The sequence below is a fragment of the Nycticebus coucang genome, chromosome 3 (assembly GCF_027406575.1).
Source record: "Nycticebus coucang isolate mNycCou1 chromosome 3, mNycCou1.pri, whole genome shotgun sequence".
NCBI classification, from domain to species: Eukaryota; Metazoa; Chordata; class Mammalia; order Primates; family Lorisidae; genus Nycticebus; species Nycticebus coucang.
In genome coordinates this window covers 125,379,300-125,398,538 of record NC_069782.1, presented here as the reverse complement: position 1 = coordinate 125,398,538, position 19,239 = coordinate 125,379,300, and the positions used below count along the sequence as shown (strand labels likewise).

The 19,239-nt window shown below is 44.6% G+C and overlaps 1 protein-coding gene and 1 non-coding gene across 2 annotated transcripts in view; one reads left to right on the top strand and one right to left on the bottom strand.

Annotated features, from left to right (window-relative positions):
* The first annotated feature begins 1,638 nt into the window (after positions 1-1,638).
* Positions 1,639-19,239, top strand: part of BLNK (B cell linker) — an 83,536-nt gene continuing 65,935 nt past the window's right edge. Inside the window, exon 1 of the mRNA XM_053585245.1 lies at positions 1,639-1,912. Within this exon, the coding sequence (XP_053441220.1) occupies positions 1,674-1,912 (239 nt within the window). The 5' untranslated portion in view covers positions 1,639-1,673. The remainder of the gene's footprint in view (positions 1,913-19,239) is intronic.
* On the bottom strand, positions 12,303-12,436 carry LOC128582880 (small nucleolar RNA SNORA2/SNORA34 family). The gene has a single exon (XR_008379302.1). It is a non-coding gene; the product is annotated as a small nucleolar RNA SNORA2/SNORA34 family (small nucleolar RNA).

Here is a 19,239-nt window from a genome sequence, read left to right as displayed (position 1 = left end):
GGAAGATCCATCTACAGTTTCCACTTCTACCACTGCAACCCTCCTCCTGGACTCCCTTTTCTGTCTTCTCTCCTCTCCCCTCTGTCTTCAGCCAGACCTTAGGTCTGCAACAGGAGAGGTCACTGGGAGCCCTCTGCTTTGTCTCTGTGTATTCTCCAGACCCCAGGAGAGGCCTGGTCCCTTGATACCTGTGGGAAATGTGTACTTTACTTCACAATCAATCAGGGCATTCCTGCAGGCTGCAGGGAAGTGTGTGTCCAGGCACTAAAGGAGCGGTCCCTTTCATTCTTTTCCTCTCTGACCCTAAACTGTCTTCCTTCTCCAAATGGCAGAGAAGTCAGTATTTTTCAGGTCAGGTAGAAGGAAATGCAGAGTCTTCCAGGAGAGAAGTAGAGCTCTCTGGATGGGGTCAGCCCCTGCAGGGGTGGTGCCCTCCTCCTGGCCTCTACCGACCTGTTTGTGCTTGAGATGCCTTTTAGTGTGTCACTGGGTCTGATGAGGGGATGACGTGAGCATTGGAAAATGGCAGGTGGGGTCAGCAGTAGCTCTATGCTTTGGGCAGTGGGGGGCAGGGGTGCCTGACATCAGAATGGCCTGATGTCAGAATGTCCTTGTTAGAAAATTGATAGATTTGTTCTTGCCTGACTTTTGAGTAAATCCTGGTTTTGTATGAAAGCATCTGGCTGCCATCAGGGTAACTCCTGACTCTCTTAGCCAATAAGGGGGCTACATATCTTATGATGGAGAGCATCTCCCTTTCCCAGTGTGATGCCCTAACTCCATTTTGTTCATAGAGTCGGACTTACTCCGTTTGGCTAAGGACTTTGCTAAGGGCTTTCAACAACAGAAAGCTCAGCTGAAAGCTGTAGAGTTTAGAAAAAACCTGTGAAACCACAGCTCTCCCTTATAAGCACTCCCCTCACCCTATAGATCTAATTTTGTAGGCGTTGGCTCTTGTAAAATCCGGCTTATGTCAAGGACTCCCCCTCCCCTACTGAAAGCACCTTATAAAAGGTTTCCACTCCATACTTCTGGGGATTGAGGGACTTTAAGGTATAAACCCACTCTCGGCCCGGCCGATCAATAAAGGACCCTTGCTTAACGTGGACTCAGTGTGCTGGCCTTTCTCTACTCCACTTGCTTTGGGTATAACACCAGGTCACCCCCAAATGATCTCAGAAAATTGCCCATCCTATTTTCAATAGAGCTCCAGGAAAAGAAAGACTCAGCCCTCTGAGTAAACTGTTACCATTGCGCATCTGCCACCCTTTTATTTATTCTAAAGCCCATGAGGCGAAGGGAGACACAGAACAAAAATGCCATTTTATACAATGGTTCTATAAGTGAAAAGAACTTATCCATGACTTTATGCAAATGAGCCCAAAGTCTCCAGGAGATATTCAGGTAGAATTGATTATTCTGCTTTTCCTTAAGCGTAGGCAGTTAGAGGTGACCACATAACACCTGCCAAAAACAGGGATTATCTGTATTTGGGATAAACAGGAAGTAGTGACCTGCCAGAAGCTTGTCCCAATCTGGTTACAAATCTGGTTATAAAAGAAAGCAGCTGGAAAGAAATTTGCATGCCCAGTAGGTTTCACTATTAAGGTTTACACAACGTGGAGTAATAGCCAAGCTGGCTGGCTACCCAGATCACATGATTACATAGAAACATGAAACTTGACTATGTGCTCGGGCAAGTTTTACTTCTCCCTAGTGCAGGGGTGTTTGCCAGCAGCCTGCGCTCTCAGAATCAGACTCGAGTGGCCAGAACCCTTGAGATCAGACGCTTACCATGCTGTTCCCTAGGAGGGCCAGGAACTGCTGATGTTACCGCTGGACAGTCTCTTACGTTACCCAACACAATGGACAAGCTTAATAAAATAACTGTCCCTGCCAGTCAGAAGCTGAGGTAAGATTTTCCCCACTGAATACTTAACCTTCTTCATCTCTATTCTCCACCCCATCCCCAATTCTCTTGCTGGATCTTAGAAATACTGAAATCCTAGAATTCTTCGCTAGTTTCCAGTGGGTGGCAGTTGGCCATAGAGAAGTGGATTGAATTTTCAGAGAAATATGCAGGAATAAGGAAGTGGGCCTTGCTTTATGATAAATGTAAAGCTGTGGAGACACAATGCAGTCGAAACATCGAGGACTCAGATTCTGCTAAAGGTCCACTTTCAGAGTCTGAATGCAACAAATTTTTCTACGAAAGGATTTGTCTAAACTGAGTCCTCACCCATTTCAGTGCAGATTACTATTTAATTTTAAGGATAGCTGTAATCACTCATATTCCCTGTGGTTTTACTGTCTCATTCATTTCGTAGGTATATATTACAAGTGCATTGGGGATATTATATCTGTCTTTCCAACGCCCTCATAGCAGTATAAAACTTATCTGCAAAAAGCCACTTAGAAAGCATAGGATACAAGTGGCTCACGGGCCACGCGGCGAGGAGCTGCGGCAAAGACAACTTCCCAGGTTTTGCTTTTGAAGGGCTTCTTTTCGCCTCATAACTGCATCATGGCTTTTGGAGACTGGAACTTTTAGGGAGTGTTTTTATATTCCAACTTATATCGGCACTTCAGGTTTTAATGGGATTATGTGACATGTAGCAGATAAGTAATCACTAATCACAAGAATTGGAGTGCTCAAGACAACATGTAAGAGTACTCCAGAATTGGCAGAGGGACGGCCCTTCATGGTCAGAATACAGGCCTTCCACCTAGCAGGTGCTGAGAAAAGGTAACTTGCAATGAACTTCTGGTCAGGCATCTGCAGGCACCATCAGCAGCTAGCCATTTTGAGGGCTGGATGCTCAGTGCTGCTGTAGGACAAGTGCCAACAGTCTCAAAAGAAGGCACCTCTGTCTTGCCCTTATTCTCAAGTGGCTAGACCCTCAAGGGGAGCAGGAGTGAAACAATGGGAGCAGTAAGTGGCTGGATGAGTCTAAGAAGAGAACTGGAGAAGATGGGAGAGGGTCCACGGAGAACACAAAAGGAGTCTTAGACTGGGAGGAAAAAGTGTTATGTGCTGGGAAGGAGGAAATGCAGAAAGTGGCACTCAGAGCTGGACACAAGTACAGTCCACTTGTAGGGTGGTGAGGAGACTTTGCGCAGCAGAGGCGTGTGCAGTGGGGCATGTGGACCCAGAAGGTCACACCGGGTGGGGCCAGACTGCAAAGAGCAGTGAGTGCCTAACCGTAGGGAGTGGGAGAACAGGTTGTGTGTTTGGAGCTGTTATGGCAGCAGGCTTAAGGGAGGGAGGTGAGCAGTATGGATCTGAGGGGGCGGAAAACTGGAGGCAGGGATACTGGGCTAAGGGCACGGACACTTAAGGAACCCCAGCATCTGGAGTTGTAGGCCTGGACCTTGGGTGCAGCAGTGAGAAGGGAAAGGAAGGGAGAGGTGGGGAAGATACGGCCAAGAAACTAACAGGGCGGTGTCAGGGCCTCTCTTAATGGGCAAGAGGGTTCCAAATGTTCTTTTTAGACATATTCCATAATCTAGAGGTCTGTAGAACCTTAAAACCTCTTTCAGGTAGGAACTTAAATAAAAGTAATAGAATTTAAATCATTTTATGATTCCCTTCCTTTGGGACAAAGTCCAGCTTGATCACAGAGTAGCTGATAGGCAATATACAACCCTAGATTATAGGACAGAAAACCAAAATTATACTGTGGATAATCATATACTGCACTCATCTGCTCAGAGAAAAGTAACTTTTTCTTTTTTTCCACTCGGTCACTCAGTTGTCTTTACAGAATTGGTCTGTTTTGCTAAAACATACCCTGTCAATGTGGAACTTTTCAAAGAAATGAAATTGTAAACATGATGGCCTCGAAGCACCATCTTAAATCTTTTCTGTAATTAGATGGGATGGTGAGGAATCCACAGATGAAATTCTTGCCCCCTGTAAGATGTGTCCTCTGTCCTGACTGGGTAACACCAATATAGAAGGTTAGTAATTACTTGGGACCAGATGACAGCCTGAGTGGAGAGTTATGTTTATATGTTTAAGCTTATCAAAACTTAGAGGAGAATTTGCTCAAATTCTTAGCCACAAAAATAGGAAGACAGTGAGTGCCCAGAAAGGGGGCTGAAAGGGATAATCCAGGGAGTCTATCCCCAGGGCTGAAAAGAGAATGGAGGGAGGAGGAGTGACTAGGAGGAGAGGAAGGGCAGTTAGTCAGGGGAGGAAGGCCAGCAGGACTGGAGGACACAAGGAATTCTCAAAATAAGGAGAAGGGCAAGGTTCCCAGATGGGCACAGCTGTGGATGGGTAAACACCCACTTTCTGCTGTAGAAGAACTACGACAGATGAGGTGGCTATGTGGTGTGTGGCACGGAACACATGTGTGAGCACAGGGTCTCACCTTTTTGCTCCTGGGGGGCACTGCAGGAAGTAGGCTTCTCTGTTAGTAGCTCATAGGCTCTTAGGGTCCTTCATTTGATTCTTAGCCATGAACTTCCTTTAACTTTATGAGGTAATAATACCACCACAAACCCAGCGGAGACCTGAGTTCTCAATCCTTCCACATGAATATTCCTATGATCATAAAAATTTCACACCTTTCTAGGTGAAATTTCAACACCATCCTGAATCACACTGAAAATATTCAAGTTGGGGAAATGAATTTTAAAATTTTAATAGCCTCCTGATTGACTTACCATCTATGCTTGTGTATTTTTCAACTAGAAAAGGTCTTTGACATAAGTGTGGTCAAGTCAGATCTCTTTCATTCTTATTTCATTAAAGAACATGTTATTTTTTTAGTCAGACAAAGCAAGATTTGTGTGATTTCAGGCAAGAGTACTTAATCTGCCTGGTCCTGTATCTTCACCTGCACCATAAAGACAATAATAGTACTAATGTGGTAGGGCTATCGTAAGGATTAAATAAATTGTTCTGTGAAGCAACTGACACATGGCGATTCTCGCATATAGTAATTCTTGGATCTTAAAAATAGTAGTTATTATTATCATGACAGTTGTTATTCATTCTGTAGCTGTGCAATTGATTTTCTAAACATAAACAGGGGATGACAGTGATCCCTTGTGTTGTATTCCTTTCCTTTCTTCTTTTTGATTATTTTGTCTGTTGGTTCTGACAGCTGTGACATTTAGCTTTGAATGGGCAGCAGATGTGACAAACATCCCTTCTCTGCCTTCATCTAAGTGACTGATCAGAGTGACGGAGCCCCCGTGACTGTCAAGGTCCCCCTGTGGTGCTCCTTCTCTGAGATCTTGTTGGACAGATTCTGGGGTAGGTCTTCTCTTCTCGGGTCTTGGAATTTTCAGTTGCAGTTTCCAGTTCTTCAAGTTCAAATCTTCAGAAGCAAATTTGCCTTCTATCCACCCCTCGCTCCCTCTCTGGCCCTGCTGGTTTTAGCTGATGGTGTCACCACCAGTGCTGGCTCTGACTCATCCTTCTCTGTGCCTCTGCTCCTGCCCACTCACTGACCACACCTGTGGCCTTGTCTTTAGGACACGTGCTCAAGCACACTTTTCTTTCCTCCTCTTCCACCCCATCCTCATCTCCCCTATGTTTGTCTGGCCCAAACTCCTCTACAAAATGAGGACAATTCCTGACGTCCCTCTCAGCTCTGATGCTGTGTGATCCTTTAAGCACAGAGACCACATTTGACATATGTTACATTCTCTAAGGCTACCATTGTATCCCATAACCCCAAGGAAATATTACTGATATATTTAGAAGGACAATCCAATTTGAATCCCAAAGGGCTGATTCCAATTGCCAACTAGTAGCTGTGGATACTGAAGTCACTCAACTTCTCTATGCTTTGTTTTTCTCCACTATCAAATGAAACAAGATTGCCTTCCTCACCCAGACTTAGCTGAAAACCAAGTGAGACAATATGGAATGAAGTACCGAGAAGAGTATTTGTCACTGTGTCAGGACAACAAGTAAATAAAAAGTAAACACAACCACTAGTACCTCAGCTCACCATTATGAGTCATCATTTGCCGTCTCTCCTCCTCTGCATATTAGTGGATCCTACTGCCCCTAACCTCAGTGACAAGCCAAGCAGGGACCTCCAGGGAAGGCACAGAGTCTAGTGGTGGGGATGAGACAGACTTCCCAGGCGGTCTGGGGTCCCATTCACTTCACACTGCCTACCTGCATCATGTCACCTGAGAATCCCCTCGGTTGGGCCATCTCGAGAGCAGCTGCACAAGAACTCTTTCTCCCTATGGGCAAATTACATGGGAACCACCCTGCCAGAAACTTCCTTAGTGAGAGTGAACGTCAGGGTCATCAGTCAAGAAAACCCAGGGTACCCCCACAAACCCGACTCTGGGCATGGCTATGCCAGGAAAACCCTAAACCAGAGAGTCCACACGTCCGAGGCACCCTCTCCCCTGGATCCCTGGACTGTGTGTGCACCGTGGCCAAACAAGTCCTTCTGCTTCATGCAATCTGTCTCCAAATGGAAGGAAACAATGAAGTTCCAAGTACTGAGCTGCAATTACATTCCAGCCCTGCTTCCCAGGTCCCTGGACTGGAGGCAACTGGGCAGATAGCAAACACTTCAGGCACACATTTACAGTCTTTTGGCTTTCCCCCCAGAAATAACCTCAACTGTTCTGTGAATAATTCACTACATTAGTTAATTTTCAAAAAGGGCCTTACTTTTGCCATCACATAGTGACATCAAGAAATCTGGAGCTCAGAGCCTGTAGCTCAGGCGGCTCGGGCACCAGCCACATACACCAGAGCTGGCAGGTTCGAATCTAGCCTGGGCCAAAAAAATAGCCAGACACTGTGGCGGGCGCCTGCAGTCCCAGCTACTTGAGAGGCTGAGGCAAGAGAATTGCTTGGGCCCAGGAGTTGGAGGTCGCTGTGAGCTGTGACACCACAGCACTCTACCCAGGGTGACAGCTTGAGACTGTCTCAAAAAAAAAAAAAGAAATCCAGGATGTGCAAGACAAGAGCGAGAGATTAAATGATAGCTTTCTTATAGGGCAACTGAAACACTTCCTGGCTTTTTTTGGCTTTTTAAGAAACCTCATAGAAATATCTTTCCTTGCCCACCCCACCCCCAAGACATAGCTGGGGAAGACAATCTTTTAGATCAGTGGTTCTCCATGAAGGACAATCTTGCTCTCCTGGGACCTTTTAGTTGTCACAATTGTTACTGACAATAGTAGAGAGATACCAGGAATGGGACTAGGCATTCCCCACCACCAAGGATCTTCTGGCATAAAATGTCAATCGTATTACTATTGAGAAGCCCTGATTTGGATCAAATGGAATGAATTCTCTCTAGAATAAGAAGCATGTGTTCATTTGAATGGGCCGATAGTGACAATATGTATTTAAAGTTTAGGATGCACAAAATACATGTTTGAGGTTGATGAGGACTTTGCTCACATCACGCCAATGGTCCTTTTTCTGGGATGGTTTAGGTGAGAGGTTGCCCTTTGGTGAGGCAAGAGGTCCTTGGGCCTGTATTTCAATAAGCTGATTATTCAAAAACCTTTAATGTCAAAACGAGATTTCATGAACAACCTGCACCATTAAGGTATCAGTTGCCCTGTCCTCGGTAGAGAAATGGGAGCAGGAAAAGATTTCCAGATGTCAGGTCATCTTGGAATAGTCTGTTTAACTTCTGCAAGTAGACCGGAAGAAACTTGGGTAAAACCCTTAAGGTGGGGATAAAAAGCACGTTATGTCATCACAGGTATTAAGAAGTCCAAGGGCTCATGAGTCTTGTCTAATGGCCAAACTCTGGACAGAGGTAGATACACTGTGTTTGTCCTGGAGCAGAATGTGCCACCCTGGGGTCCACGGGGAGACCATTACCTGAGGATGTTGATAAAAAGACAGAGGAAGGGGTGGAGGCGAGAAGAAATGTGCTTGTCCACTCTTTAATGTTTCCTCAGTCATATGCGAGAATTCTGTGCCAGTGTCTGTGGGGCACGTATTGGGCATAATTCCTCCATCAGCCCGGATAGTTTGTGGAGCAGGATTTACCGTCTTGCCTCATCTCCATGTGGCCAGTGTGTATATATATATATTTTTGAAGCTGATGGGTAGGTTTTGAGGTTTCAGTTTTTCTCTGAAGACTTTATTCCAGTTCTATTATGCATTAATCCTGTATTTCCCCTCTTCTCCAAAAAGACTCATCGAGTTGGTTTTGAGCAGATGTGGATCTCAGCAACAGTCTGTCTGATCCTCCTGTACATATTGGGAACTGTGAGAGGAGGCATTTGGGAGGGATCCGTCTGTGTGGGGCCACTGGTGGTCATAATGTCAGAAGCCCAGGACTCTTAGCTAATCCTAAATTCTGTCTTCAAGTTATTGGGGCTGTGATACTCTCACCTACTGCAGATATGTTCTGGCCAAGGAATCCTTTTAAGCCCGCTTAACCAAGACCCCGTCTCTGAAGGATAGTGGTCAGAGGCACTGCACTGCCTCCTTTCAGAGGCGCTATGCCTCTGGGACTGTGATTACCTCCCATCAGGGTCCCCTGGGGCCATTCCCTACTTGAAGATGACTGTGCTCCTCTTTTTGGTCTGTAGGGTGTTGAAGTTCAATCTCTCAGTGACGGCCTTAGTTTTTGCTGAGCTTCCTAGGCCCCTAGAGACCAAGCCCATTTTTAGGGAGTAAGAAGACAATTCACGTGTTGCTCCAGAAATGGGCTCTACCTGATGATTGGGTGGAATTTCAGCCCCCACCCAAGTCCCTGCCTCTAGATCCAGGGAGAGGGGAACCCTGAAGTGGGACACTGTCCTCTAGGCCCCACAGATCTCAGGGTTCCATGGCAGAGCTGTAGGGAAGCAGCTTTTATTGGTTGGACACTAGGCATGCCTGCTGCAGTAGAGACCCTCTCCCCGGGGGGTTGCACCTCTTGACCATGTGTGAAGCCTGCACCTTCCTGGCTCACCTGTCTTCCTATCCCCAGTGCCATCTCTTGGTGAGCAAGCTTGTCTTCCTCCTCCACCTCCTTCCTCCCCATGCATTGTCCCACAGCTGATTGCTGTGTGGTCCCCAAAGAGCTCCCCACCAGCCCCTCTCTTCTTTTAACCACCTTCTCCTACCTGTCCTGGCTTAGCTTCCCTTCTCCATCCACCGGGGGCTTCTGTTTCACTCCTATGTTTTCACAACCTTTTTGCAGCATTATGATCTACGCCCCAGAGCAACCCTCAGCTCAGCACGGCTGTTTCAATACTTATTTCAAAAGCAAGGCAAAGAAGCTGGCTGAAGGGGCCTGTGGTGTCACGTCTCTTTTGGCCCCTTTCCTGAAGAAGGATCTCATTACCCCAGGAGCGTCCCTGCTACCCAATTGGCTGGGGACCCCAAGCCTACTGTCCAGACTTCATCTCTTCACACAACATGGGGAGCACACAGCCCAGGCCCTGAGCTTTCTGGGCATGTAGCCATGCAGCCATGCAGGGTCCTGTGCTCAGAAGTGTAATGCTTTTCTGCTGCAGTCCTAAAATTCTTAATAATTTTGGCCAGGGAGCCTGCATTTTTATTTTACTTGGGCCTCAGAAATTATGTAGCCAGTGCTGGTCATAAGTTCCATGAGGACACCAGTCCTGTCTGCTTCCCCTGTAATGTGTGGAGACAGGGGCATAGGGGGAGAAGCCTAGAGGGTCACTTTGCAAGAAAGCTGAGGCTCAGAGAGGTGAAGTCACCTGTTTGAGTCCACACCATCAGACTCAGAATGACACCTCTGTGTGTGCCTGTGAGGAAGGAGGAAGAATATGGATCACACCCTCCTTTTCTACCATCTTCTTATGTAACTTACTGGCTGGTGCAGCACTCTAGCTTAAGCTGTGATCTATGATTTTCCTAGACATCTTTTTAAACTGAAATGCAGCCAACTTACTAGTCAGACAGTAGTCAAGCCCTTTAGAATTCATGCTGCCAGTATTTAAGAAAATTTCATGTTTCCAGGTCCAAACTTGAATTCTACACTGACTCAGGTGTGTTTGGCATGATACTGCTGCATATTTTCAAAGACTGCTCCATGATAGTCCATGTGGATAGTCTGATCTGAGAGTTGTAAGTATAAAGAGCAGAGCTGGTCTCACACATCATCCCTCAGCAGCACCAATGTGTTGGTTCTGTTTTGCGGGGGCAGGTTGGGACAGATCTCCCTCTCATGCCCTGGGTAGAGTGCCGCAGCATCAGCCTAGCTCACAGCAACCTCAAATTCCTGGGCTCAAGACATCCTCCTGTCTCAGCCTCCTGAGTAGCTGGGACTACAGGCGCCCACCATAATGCCTGGCTAATTTTTCTATTTGTAGTACAGATGGGGTCTTGCTCTTGCTCAGGCTGGTCTCGGACTCCTGATCTTAAGCAATCCTCCTGCCTTGGCCTGCCAGAGTGCTAGGATTACACACTGTGCCTGGCCACCAATGTGGTGTTTTAAAAGGTTCCCTGAAAGGTGTTTTTATTGTACTGGAAAAGAAATATGAACTTCAGAATCAGGCAGACTTGGGTCTGAACACACACACTGCACTTACTAGTTCATGGTCTTTGAGATGCTCATGTAATCACTTTTAGCGTCAGTTTTTTCCATCTGGAAGATGGAAATAATAATACAGAGCATATACATATAACAGGGGTGTTATAACGGGAAATACTTGTAATGGCAAGTAAGAGCCCGGTGAACGTCTCCCCAAAGTCTCTTCTGCTCTGGGCTTCCCTGATGCCCCAAACTGTGTTGTTAGAGAGGAACTCATGTGGGATAAGGCAGTGTCTCAATGTTCTGGTTCAAAAGTAAACATTATGCTAAAAGGTCAGACACTGAGTCACCATTTGTCACCAGCACCCAGGTGGGACTCGTTTTATCAGACAGCCAGCTCAGGTCCAGGGCAGAGAGTGCTCCTCTTCTACCCCCACATAGAGTGGTCCAAGCGCCAGTTGTGACCTGAACAAACGGAATATTGTTCAGGATAAGGACAGGGGTAAGGTCAGACACGGAAGACCACCCTAAGCAAATGGGAGTTCTCCAGGGCAGGCTGTGAGCTGGGTGCTTAGAAAAGAGGATGAGAAGGTTTGAGCTCAGAAACAGAAGGAAATGCCCTTTCTTGTTCTATTTTCTTCCCCCCTTTACAGCTTTACTTGGTTCAATGAATAAAAAGTTGTAGGATGAAGAATCATTTTTTAAGCATAAAAAGAATATTAATGTCCATACTTAATATTGGACAAACCAGGAAGGAAAGAGTAATTTTATTTTAGGGTAAATAACTACCATAGAATCAAATGCAAACATGAAAAATAGATTTTTGAAAAAGAAAATGTCAAATGTAATATAAAATCATTGGGAAAGTAAACTCTCTACAAGTACATGATTATTTTGGCATTTCAGTGGTCTTTACAGCCTGTTATGGGTCAAAATTCTCTTTTCACAAAGGACAGACCTCTGGTTTCACATCATTTGCACATTCAAAGATCATTACAGTTGCCAAATCATCCCAGATGATTGGGCCTAGTATACCTGATGCTAGTTTTTAGGACAAGTGCCATTAACAACCTCTTAACATGATTAAAATAAAAGCCATTTGTGTAAATACCTCAAAAATAAATTGGAAAGAAAAAGCTACTTTAAAATTGCTAATGGTTGCTTTATGGGTCTGGGGTTCCCTTTTGGGACAACTGTAGCTCAGTGGGTAGGGCGCCAACCACATACACCAAGGCTGGCAGGTTTGAACCCAGCCCGGGCCTGCTAAACAACAATGATAACTGCAACAAAAAAGCCAGGCATTGTGGTGAGCACCTGTAGTCCCAGCTACTCGGGAGACTGAGGCAAGAGAATCACTTAAGCCCAACAGTTTGAAGTTGCTGTGAGCTGTGAAGTCATTGCACTCTACCAAGGGAGATAGTGAGACTCTGTCTCAAAAAAAGAAAAAAAAAAACCCCAAAATAAAAATGTTGTAGACCCAGATAGTGACAGTGGTTGCACAGTATTGTAAATTTACTAAGTGCCACTGAGTTGTACACTTTGAATTGGTGAAATGGTGAATTTTACCTTATGTGTATTTTACTATAATAAAAACTGATAAACTATTTCCCATATTTGATATAAAACTGATTGCATTGGTGGTTCAGTGGTAGAATTCTCACCTGCCATATTTGATATAAAATAGTGTATTTGGGGGACTTTTGATCATATTTTTCTTTGACCAATTACATATTGTTTTGAGTTTTTAAGTGTATTATTATGTTTTTTGAGGTAAATATAATAATATTTTATGGGTATTTTGGAACCTGACAGTATTAAGACTACAAATCACACTAGCCTACATCTATCACCAACGACTCATGCTGTTTCTTTCTAATGAATTGACCATTACATTTCCAAAGTTCTGAAATGGCCAACAGACCATAGAAAGCTAATTCTTTAGGCTCCTGCTTGAAACCAATAAGTGTATTATCATTAACATTTCTAGATGCTTTTGAAGAATGACAGCGCTTCCTTTCCCCTCACTTTAGATACATGTATTCCCAATACCCTTTTACTCAAGGAAGACGAGTTTAACTGGGTCAAACTTTTTCAGTATGTAGGGAATACTATCCCTCAAAATGACCCTTTACTCTAAAAATACCTTTGCTTTTAGCTGTACAAATGGATGCCTGGACAATAGGTAACAATACTGTATATATCATGCCATGTTGACACAGCCAAGATTTTTGTCCCACTGATTTTTAAAAGGACACTTAAATTCTTAAAACACATTCATTTCCTAGAATTACATAGAATTATGTTTTTAGAATTTTTTTGTTTTCAGACAGCGTCTCAAGCTGTTGCCCTAGGCAGAGTGCCGTAGTGTCAGAGCTCACAGCAACCTCAAATTCGGGCCTAAGCGATCCTCTTGCCTTAGTTTTTCTATTTTTAGTAGCAATGGGGTCTCACTCTTGCTCAGGCTGGTTTTGTACTTGTGAGCTCAAGCAATCCACCCACCTCGGCCTCCCAGAGTGCTGGGATTACAGATGTGAGCCACCGCACCCAGCCATGTTTTTAGAATTTTATGGAACATGATTAGAATTACTTATTGGTCGCTTGATTTTACAGTGACCAATAATATTAGGTTACCAATAAGGTCACTTACAGGCAGCTGGTTCAACCTGACAGACCTTGGTTTCACATGATCAAGGACATGTCAGTAGAGGACGGACAGTGAACTTACCAACATATCAGCTGTCAGTGCCCATAAGAACAATGAACACATCAGAGTCAAATACTGTATAGGAGTAAGTGACATCACCTCTGGGGGCTCTTCCAACCCTACAAGTCTATGTCATCTCTGGCTACAGGCGTCTCCTTTAACTCTTTTGAGTTAAACTGATTTTATATAGTTTTATGGAGAAGTTTCCCTGTACCTAACCCCTCCCTGCCAGGTGGGTGGTAGCAACAATGACCAGCAGGTGTTTCTGTGTGCTAAAGAAGAGGGCAGTACTATCTCTAGATGAGGCCTCAAGGGCTCCTGGCCCCAAAGTCAGGGAGAGGGAGGGCCATGACAATTTCTGCTGTCACATCAAGTGTCATATCTTCTAAGAGCTTTGAAAAGTGAACATAGCATCGTTTCCTTGTCATCTCATCAGCCACAGGGTAGTGTGTCCCCTGCCTAACTGCCTTCGTAGGGTAAATCCCATCAGGGTTTTCTGAAGGATACGGGGCATTCAGGGACTCATCTCTACTTCTCGTTGTGCTAATTCAGCCCAATTTCTGTCTGTGGATAATCCTGCTCAGCACTGCAGATGTGCCAAAGACTACCACAAAACATTTGCAGATCTTGGTAAGAAAAAAAAAAAAAGGAAGAAATGGTAGGGTGTGAACTGTCTGGAGAAACTTGCAAATTACTTCCTAGGTTAATAAGTGGTTAGTAAGAAATAACCCTGGCAACAAGATGCTCATGTGTAAGAGGACACAGTCCCCTGACTCCAGACCCTAGGCAGCCTTTCTGACATAGGGGTAAGCTGCTGGTCTCCCTCCAGCTGCTCTGTTCAGCTGCTCTACTTCTGAGCATGTTCCAGACCCCAAGAGGCTCCCATGACATGCCTTCCCGCCCACTGTGTGCTACCCTCTCTCTTTCCCCCGCCATCTGTCCTTCCCCATAGACAGACATAGGCCCGAAGAGTCCATGCTCCCCTCTTGTGAAAAGTCTGACTGTGGGGACCAACAGCAAGAGCAGGGTGGGGGCACAAGTGTCCTCAGCAAAGATTGCTGGGCTGGTAGAGGGACTGGATGCCACCTCCAGGGACAGGCAGGAAAAGTGCTCAGAGGGGAACATGGGTAAACTAGTCACCTGCCCTGGTGAGGGGCCAAGTTGAAACAAGTCAGTGTGTAATCTCCAGAGGGCATCGAGAGCATGGGCTCTGGAGTCACACCTGATTTCTGATCCCAGCTCTGTCATGTGTTAGCTGTGGGACCTGGTAAGAATCACTTAACCTCTCTGAGACAAATTTTCTCATCTATAGAAAGAGGATAGGCACAACAATGTGAATATACTTGTTCACAATACTCAGCACTACTGGACTGTACACTTAACCTGGCTAAGATGGTAAATGTTACATTTTTTAATCACAATTTTAAAAACAGGATAATAATAGGACCTACTTCACAGGGTGGTTGTGAAATAATGCACACCAAGTGCTTTGCACATAGTACATGCTTCGCGAAGCCTGGCTTTTACTACTGTTGCAGATTTTCCGAGTCTGACCACAGGCATGCACGCCGCAGTCGTTCGACAAGGCCGTAAGGGGCTTGTACTATAGGCCAGGCTCTGGGATGTGAAGACGGTGGAAGGCCCCTCCCTGCATGGAAAAGTTTCTCCTCCAGCAGGAGCCTATTGCCGGCTAAACAGGGATGATCAAAAGAGCTCAGGGGACTTCAGCTAAATTGACGTCAGGAAAATCGCTAAATTTCCCTGGAATTTCACTTCCTCTCAAGGAGGTTGACCCAGGATAGTAAGTCTCTCTCACTTCCAAATTTCTGTGACTACCTTAACTACAAGGAAAATTAGGAGTTTGGATCCTAATGGAGGAGAGTGTGAAATAAGCATCATGATCTCTTTGGGCCTCAGGCTCTGTGTCTGTGAAATGAGGGAAGCACTAACTCAGCCTGGGCATCTTCCTCAGGTTGTCATACACTGTCTAGACTTCTGTGCCAGCTCCACTGTGAGCTTGCTTTCCAGAAGAAAGTAGCCTCAGGCACTGAATTTGCAAATCCAAATATAAATGTCACAGGAAGACAGGGCTGGAGGAAGTGGGCACGAGGTGGCTGGGGCCAGAGCTGTGCACCAGGCTTTGGAGTGACGGAGGGAAGCTGTCACAGGAGCTCTGCTGCATGCAAAGAACGGAATAGTCACCCAAAAAGTGGCTGTTTCAAAATAATGGGTTGATGGGAAAAGATTTAAGCTGTAAGACAGAAATTACCCCAAAGGAAGATATATTGTATCAATCAGAGAATCCTTCAGTCTATGTCCCAGAGGCCAGAGGGAAGCACGAACTCAGCCGGGGGATCTTCCTCAGGTTGTCATACCCTGTCTAGATGGTGGGAGGCAGGACCTGTGTTCAATTCAGCTCTCTCTCCCGCACATCTTGGTCAATGTGCACTTGCTGTATATTTGAGGTTCTCCTTTCTGAACAGCAGACATTATATATTGTTTATCTCAATTTATGGATTTTAAGGGCCCCCCTCTAGAATTTACTGCCATGACTTGTCTGCCACTCTCGCATTCTCACTAGATGCCAAACATCCTAGACCAGACGTCCTCAAACTGCGGCCCGCGGGCCACATGAAGTGGTGTGAATTCTATTTGTTCCCGTTTTGTTTTTTACTTCAAAATAAGATATGTGCAGTGTGCGTAGGAATTTGTTCATAGTTTTTTTTTTTTTTAAACTATAGTCCAGCCCTTCAACCGTCTAAGGGACAGTGAATTGGCTCCCTGTTTAAAAAGTTTGAGGACGCCTGTCCTAGAGGATTTCACCTCTGAACCTTTGCACTTGCTGTTCCTGATACCCCACTGTTCTTGCAGTTTTGATGTAACTGGCCAGGCAGATAATGACTCAGAGAAAGGGTCAACGGAAGCTCAGAAATTTCAAGCCTAAAGATCCAAAGACACCAGATTATAAACTCTGTTTTCCTGTTTATACTTCATCCCACTGGCAGTTTTTTTGTTTTGTTTTGTTTTGTTTTGTTGAGACAGAGCCTCAAGCTGTCGCCCTGGGTAGAGTGCCGTGGAGTCATAGCTCATAACAACCTCCCACACTTGGGCTCATCCTCTTGCCTCAGTTTTTCTATTTTTGGTGGAGACAGGGTCTTGCTTTCACTAAGGCTGGTCTCTAACTCATGAGCTCAAGCAATCTACCCTCCTCTGCCTCCCAGAGTGCTGGGATTACAGGCGTAAGCCACTGTGCCTGGCTCCTATTGGCAGTTTTAGATTTTCTGTAATATACTAGATATTAAAATGTAATAACAAAAAGTTTGAAAATATTATAAAAATGATAAGCAGCTTTCAAAAAAGAGATCCAGAGTTTATAATGCATATTAAATAATTTAAACACCTGAAAAAACTGAAAGTCAGGTAAAGAATCAGCAGACCTAGTGAATATTCACTAATTTTTTAAAAAATTGTAAAAGGTAAATGTATTTAAACTTTTTAAAAGTATAAATTAAAAAAATTTTACTATCTGTTCATAGCATAAAGTAGTTAATAGATATATTTTTTGCTTATATGCATACCAAGGAAAACATTAAGGAGATTTCTACTTCAAATTGATCTTAGAAACATGGGTTCAAGATCCCAGCCAACTGTTACCAGCACCGATGTTCTGAGGGTGCCCAAGTATATGTGGATAAATCAAAGGACTGAGCCAGCAGCCCCGGGGGTTTTTATGGGAGCTCGGGGTGAGATTGCATAACTCAGCCAAGACTTAAAAGCCCAGGCTTGATTCAGTAGAAACCAGGAAACTGCTATAGATTCTTGAGTAGGGAACAGTCCCCTGAAATCTGGGGTGCAAAAACAGCAGAGAAAGGCCCTAACTAACCCTCAGAGCAGGGTTGGAGGGCCATGCTGCCAGCTGCTGCAGTTTCCTGGGATAAAGGGGAAAGCTTAGGGTTGTCTGCTGCTCAGGGAGGAGAAACAGCCCTGTGGATACTGAAAGGAGGAAATTTAAGAGCTGGGCTGAGGTTAAGATGTAGGATGTTTATTGCAGCCCTATTCCTAATTGCTAAGTCATGGAAAAAGCCCAAGTGCCCATAGATCCACGAATGGATTAATAAATTGTGGTATATGTACAGCATGGAATATTATGCAGCCTTAAAGAAAGAGGGAGACTTTACCTCTTTCACGTTTACATGGATGAGCTGGAACATATTCTTCTTAGTAAAGTATCTCAAGAATGGAAGAAAAAATATCCAATGTACTCAGCCCTACTATGAAACTAATTTATGGCTTTCACATGAAAGCTATAACCCAGTTATAACCTAAGAATAGGGGGAAGGGGGAATGAAGGGGAGGGAGGGGGGAGGTGGGCAGAGGGAGGCAGATTGGTGGGATTACACCTGCAGTGCATCTTACAAGGGTATATGTGAAACTTAGTAAATGTGGAATGTAAATGTCTTAGCACAATAACTAAGAAAATGCCAGGAAGGCTATGTTAACCAGTGTGATGAAAATGTGTCAAACGATCTATGAAACCAGGGTATGGTGCCCCATGATCACATTAATGTACACAGCTATGATTTAATAATAAAAAAAAATATGTAGGATGAAAAAAGGAAGGTTTACCTGCTCAGTCTCTTTACAAAGAGTCACTTACATTTGGGACCTTCTTAAATCCATTCCTAAATCCAGATTAAATAGGGATTTTCTCTGATTAGCATTGCTTTACATTCCACCTTTTGTGGAACAACAGAAGTGAAGAAACTATGCTTGGCTAAAACCTGCCTTTTCATGGTCCCCTGTGAGTGCACTAGGGAGCTAAAGGAAAGCAAGTTATTTTCTGATCCTCTTATTTTTTCCTACCAAACTTTTAAAAATATAGTTCTTACAGATGATACCATCTGTTAAATAATTCCCTGTATTTAATAAAAAGCATTGGGAAAGGTATTTTGTACAATATGAATTTTCGTGGTCAACTCTGGTGACCTGGCCAAAACACACACGTCCAGCTGTCTTCCCCAGGTCACCTTGTCCCAGCAGAGCTCAGTGTCCGGCAACCCTCTCCTCCTTGGATTTGATCCATCCTTCTACCCTCCAGGAGCTGTTCTCAGCCTGAAGATACCTTTCTGGAGGTCCATCAGCCTCTATGGATCCTTATGCTCTCTTGGCCAGAGGATTTTCGCTCAGGGGTCTACCAAGACCTCTTATCCCCATTTCTATTGGTTCTCAGCCTTTGCTGCACACTGGAATCACCTGAGAGCCAATGATTCTGGTTTAAATGGTCTCTAGGACAATGTTTTTAAACCTTTTTTTTTAATCTCACAGCACACTTGAACCTATAGATAAACTTCTGTGGCACACTTAAATCATGTTGATCAAAAAGAAAAAAAAAACAAAAAGAGTAAAACAAAGAATATACTTACTGTGCTTTGAATTCTTTCGAAAATAATTTAATTAGTGATCTTTTTTTTTTTTTTTTTTGAGACAGAGTCTCACTGTGTCACCCTTCATAGAGTGCCATGGCATCACAGCTCACAGCAACCTCAAACTCTCAGGCTTAAGCAATTCTCTTGCCTCAGCCTCCCAAGTAGCTGGGACTACAGGCACCCGCCACAATGCCCAGCTATTTTTTGGTTGTAGTTGTCATTGTTGTTTGGCAGGTCGGGGCTGGGCTTGAACCTGCCAGCTCTAGTGTATGTGGCTGGCGCCAAGCCTTAATTAATGATCTTTAGAATTTTTCAAGGCACAGCTAAGATCCTCTCATGGCATCTGTCAGTGTGCTGCGGCACACTGGTTGAAAATCACTGCTGCAGGGTGAGGCCTGCATATTAGGATTATTAGTTTCCCTGATTCTAAGACAGATTCTAATGTGTAGACTAAGTCAAGACCACTTCTCTAGCCTATCTTTTCTTCCAGGAAGGAGAAGATATATAAGGGCTGCCCAACAATGCAAGTAGTGTCTTAACCTCAACTCAGAAAATACTCACTGAAGAAGGCTAGGCTACATTTGTTTAGCTCCTGGGGATGAGTACCTGCTCTGGTGCCAGGCTGCATGGGAACTAGAGGGAGGCAGAGAAGAAGCACCTCTGGGCC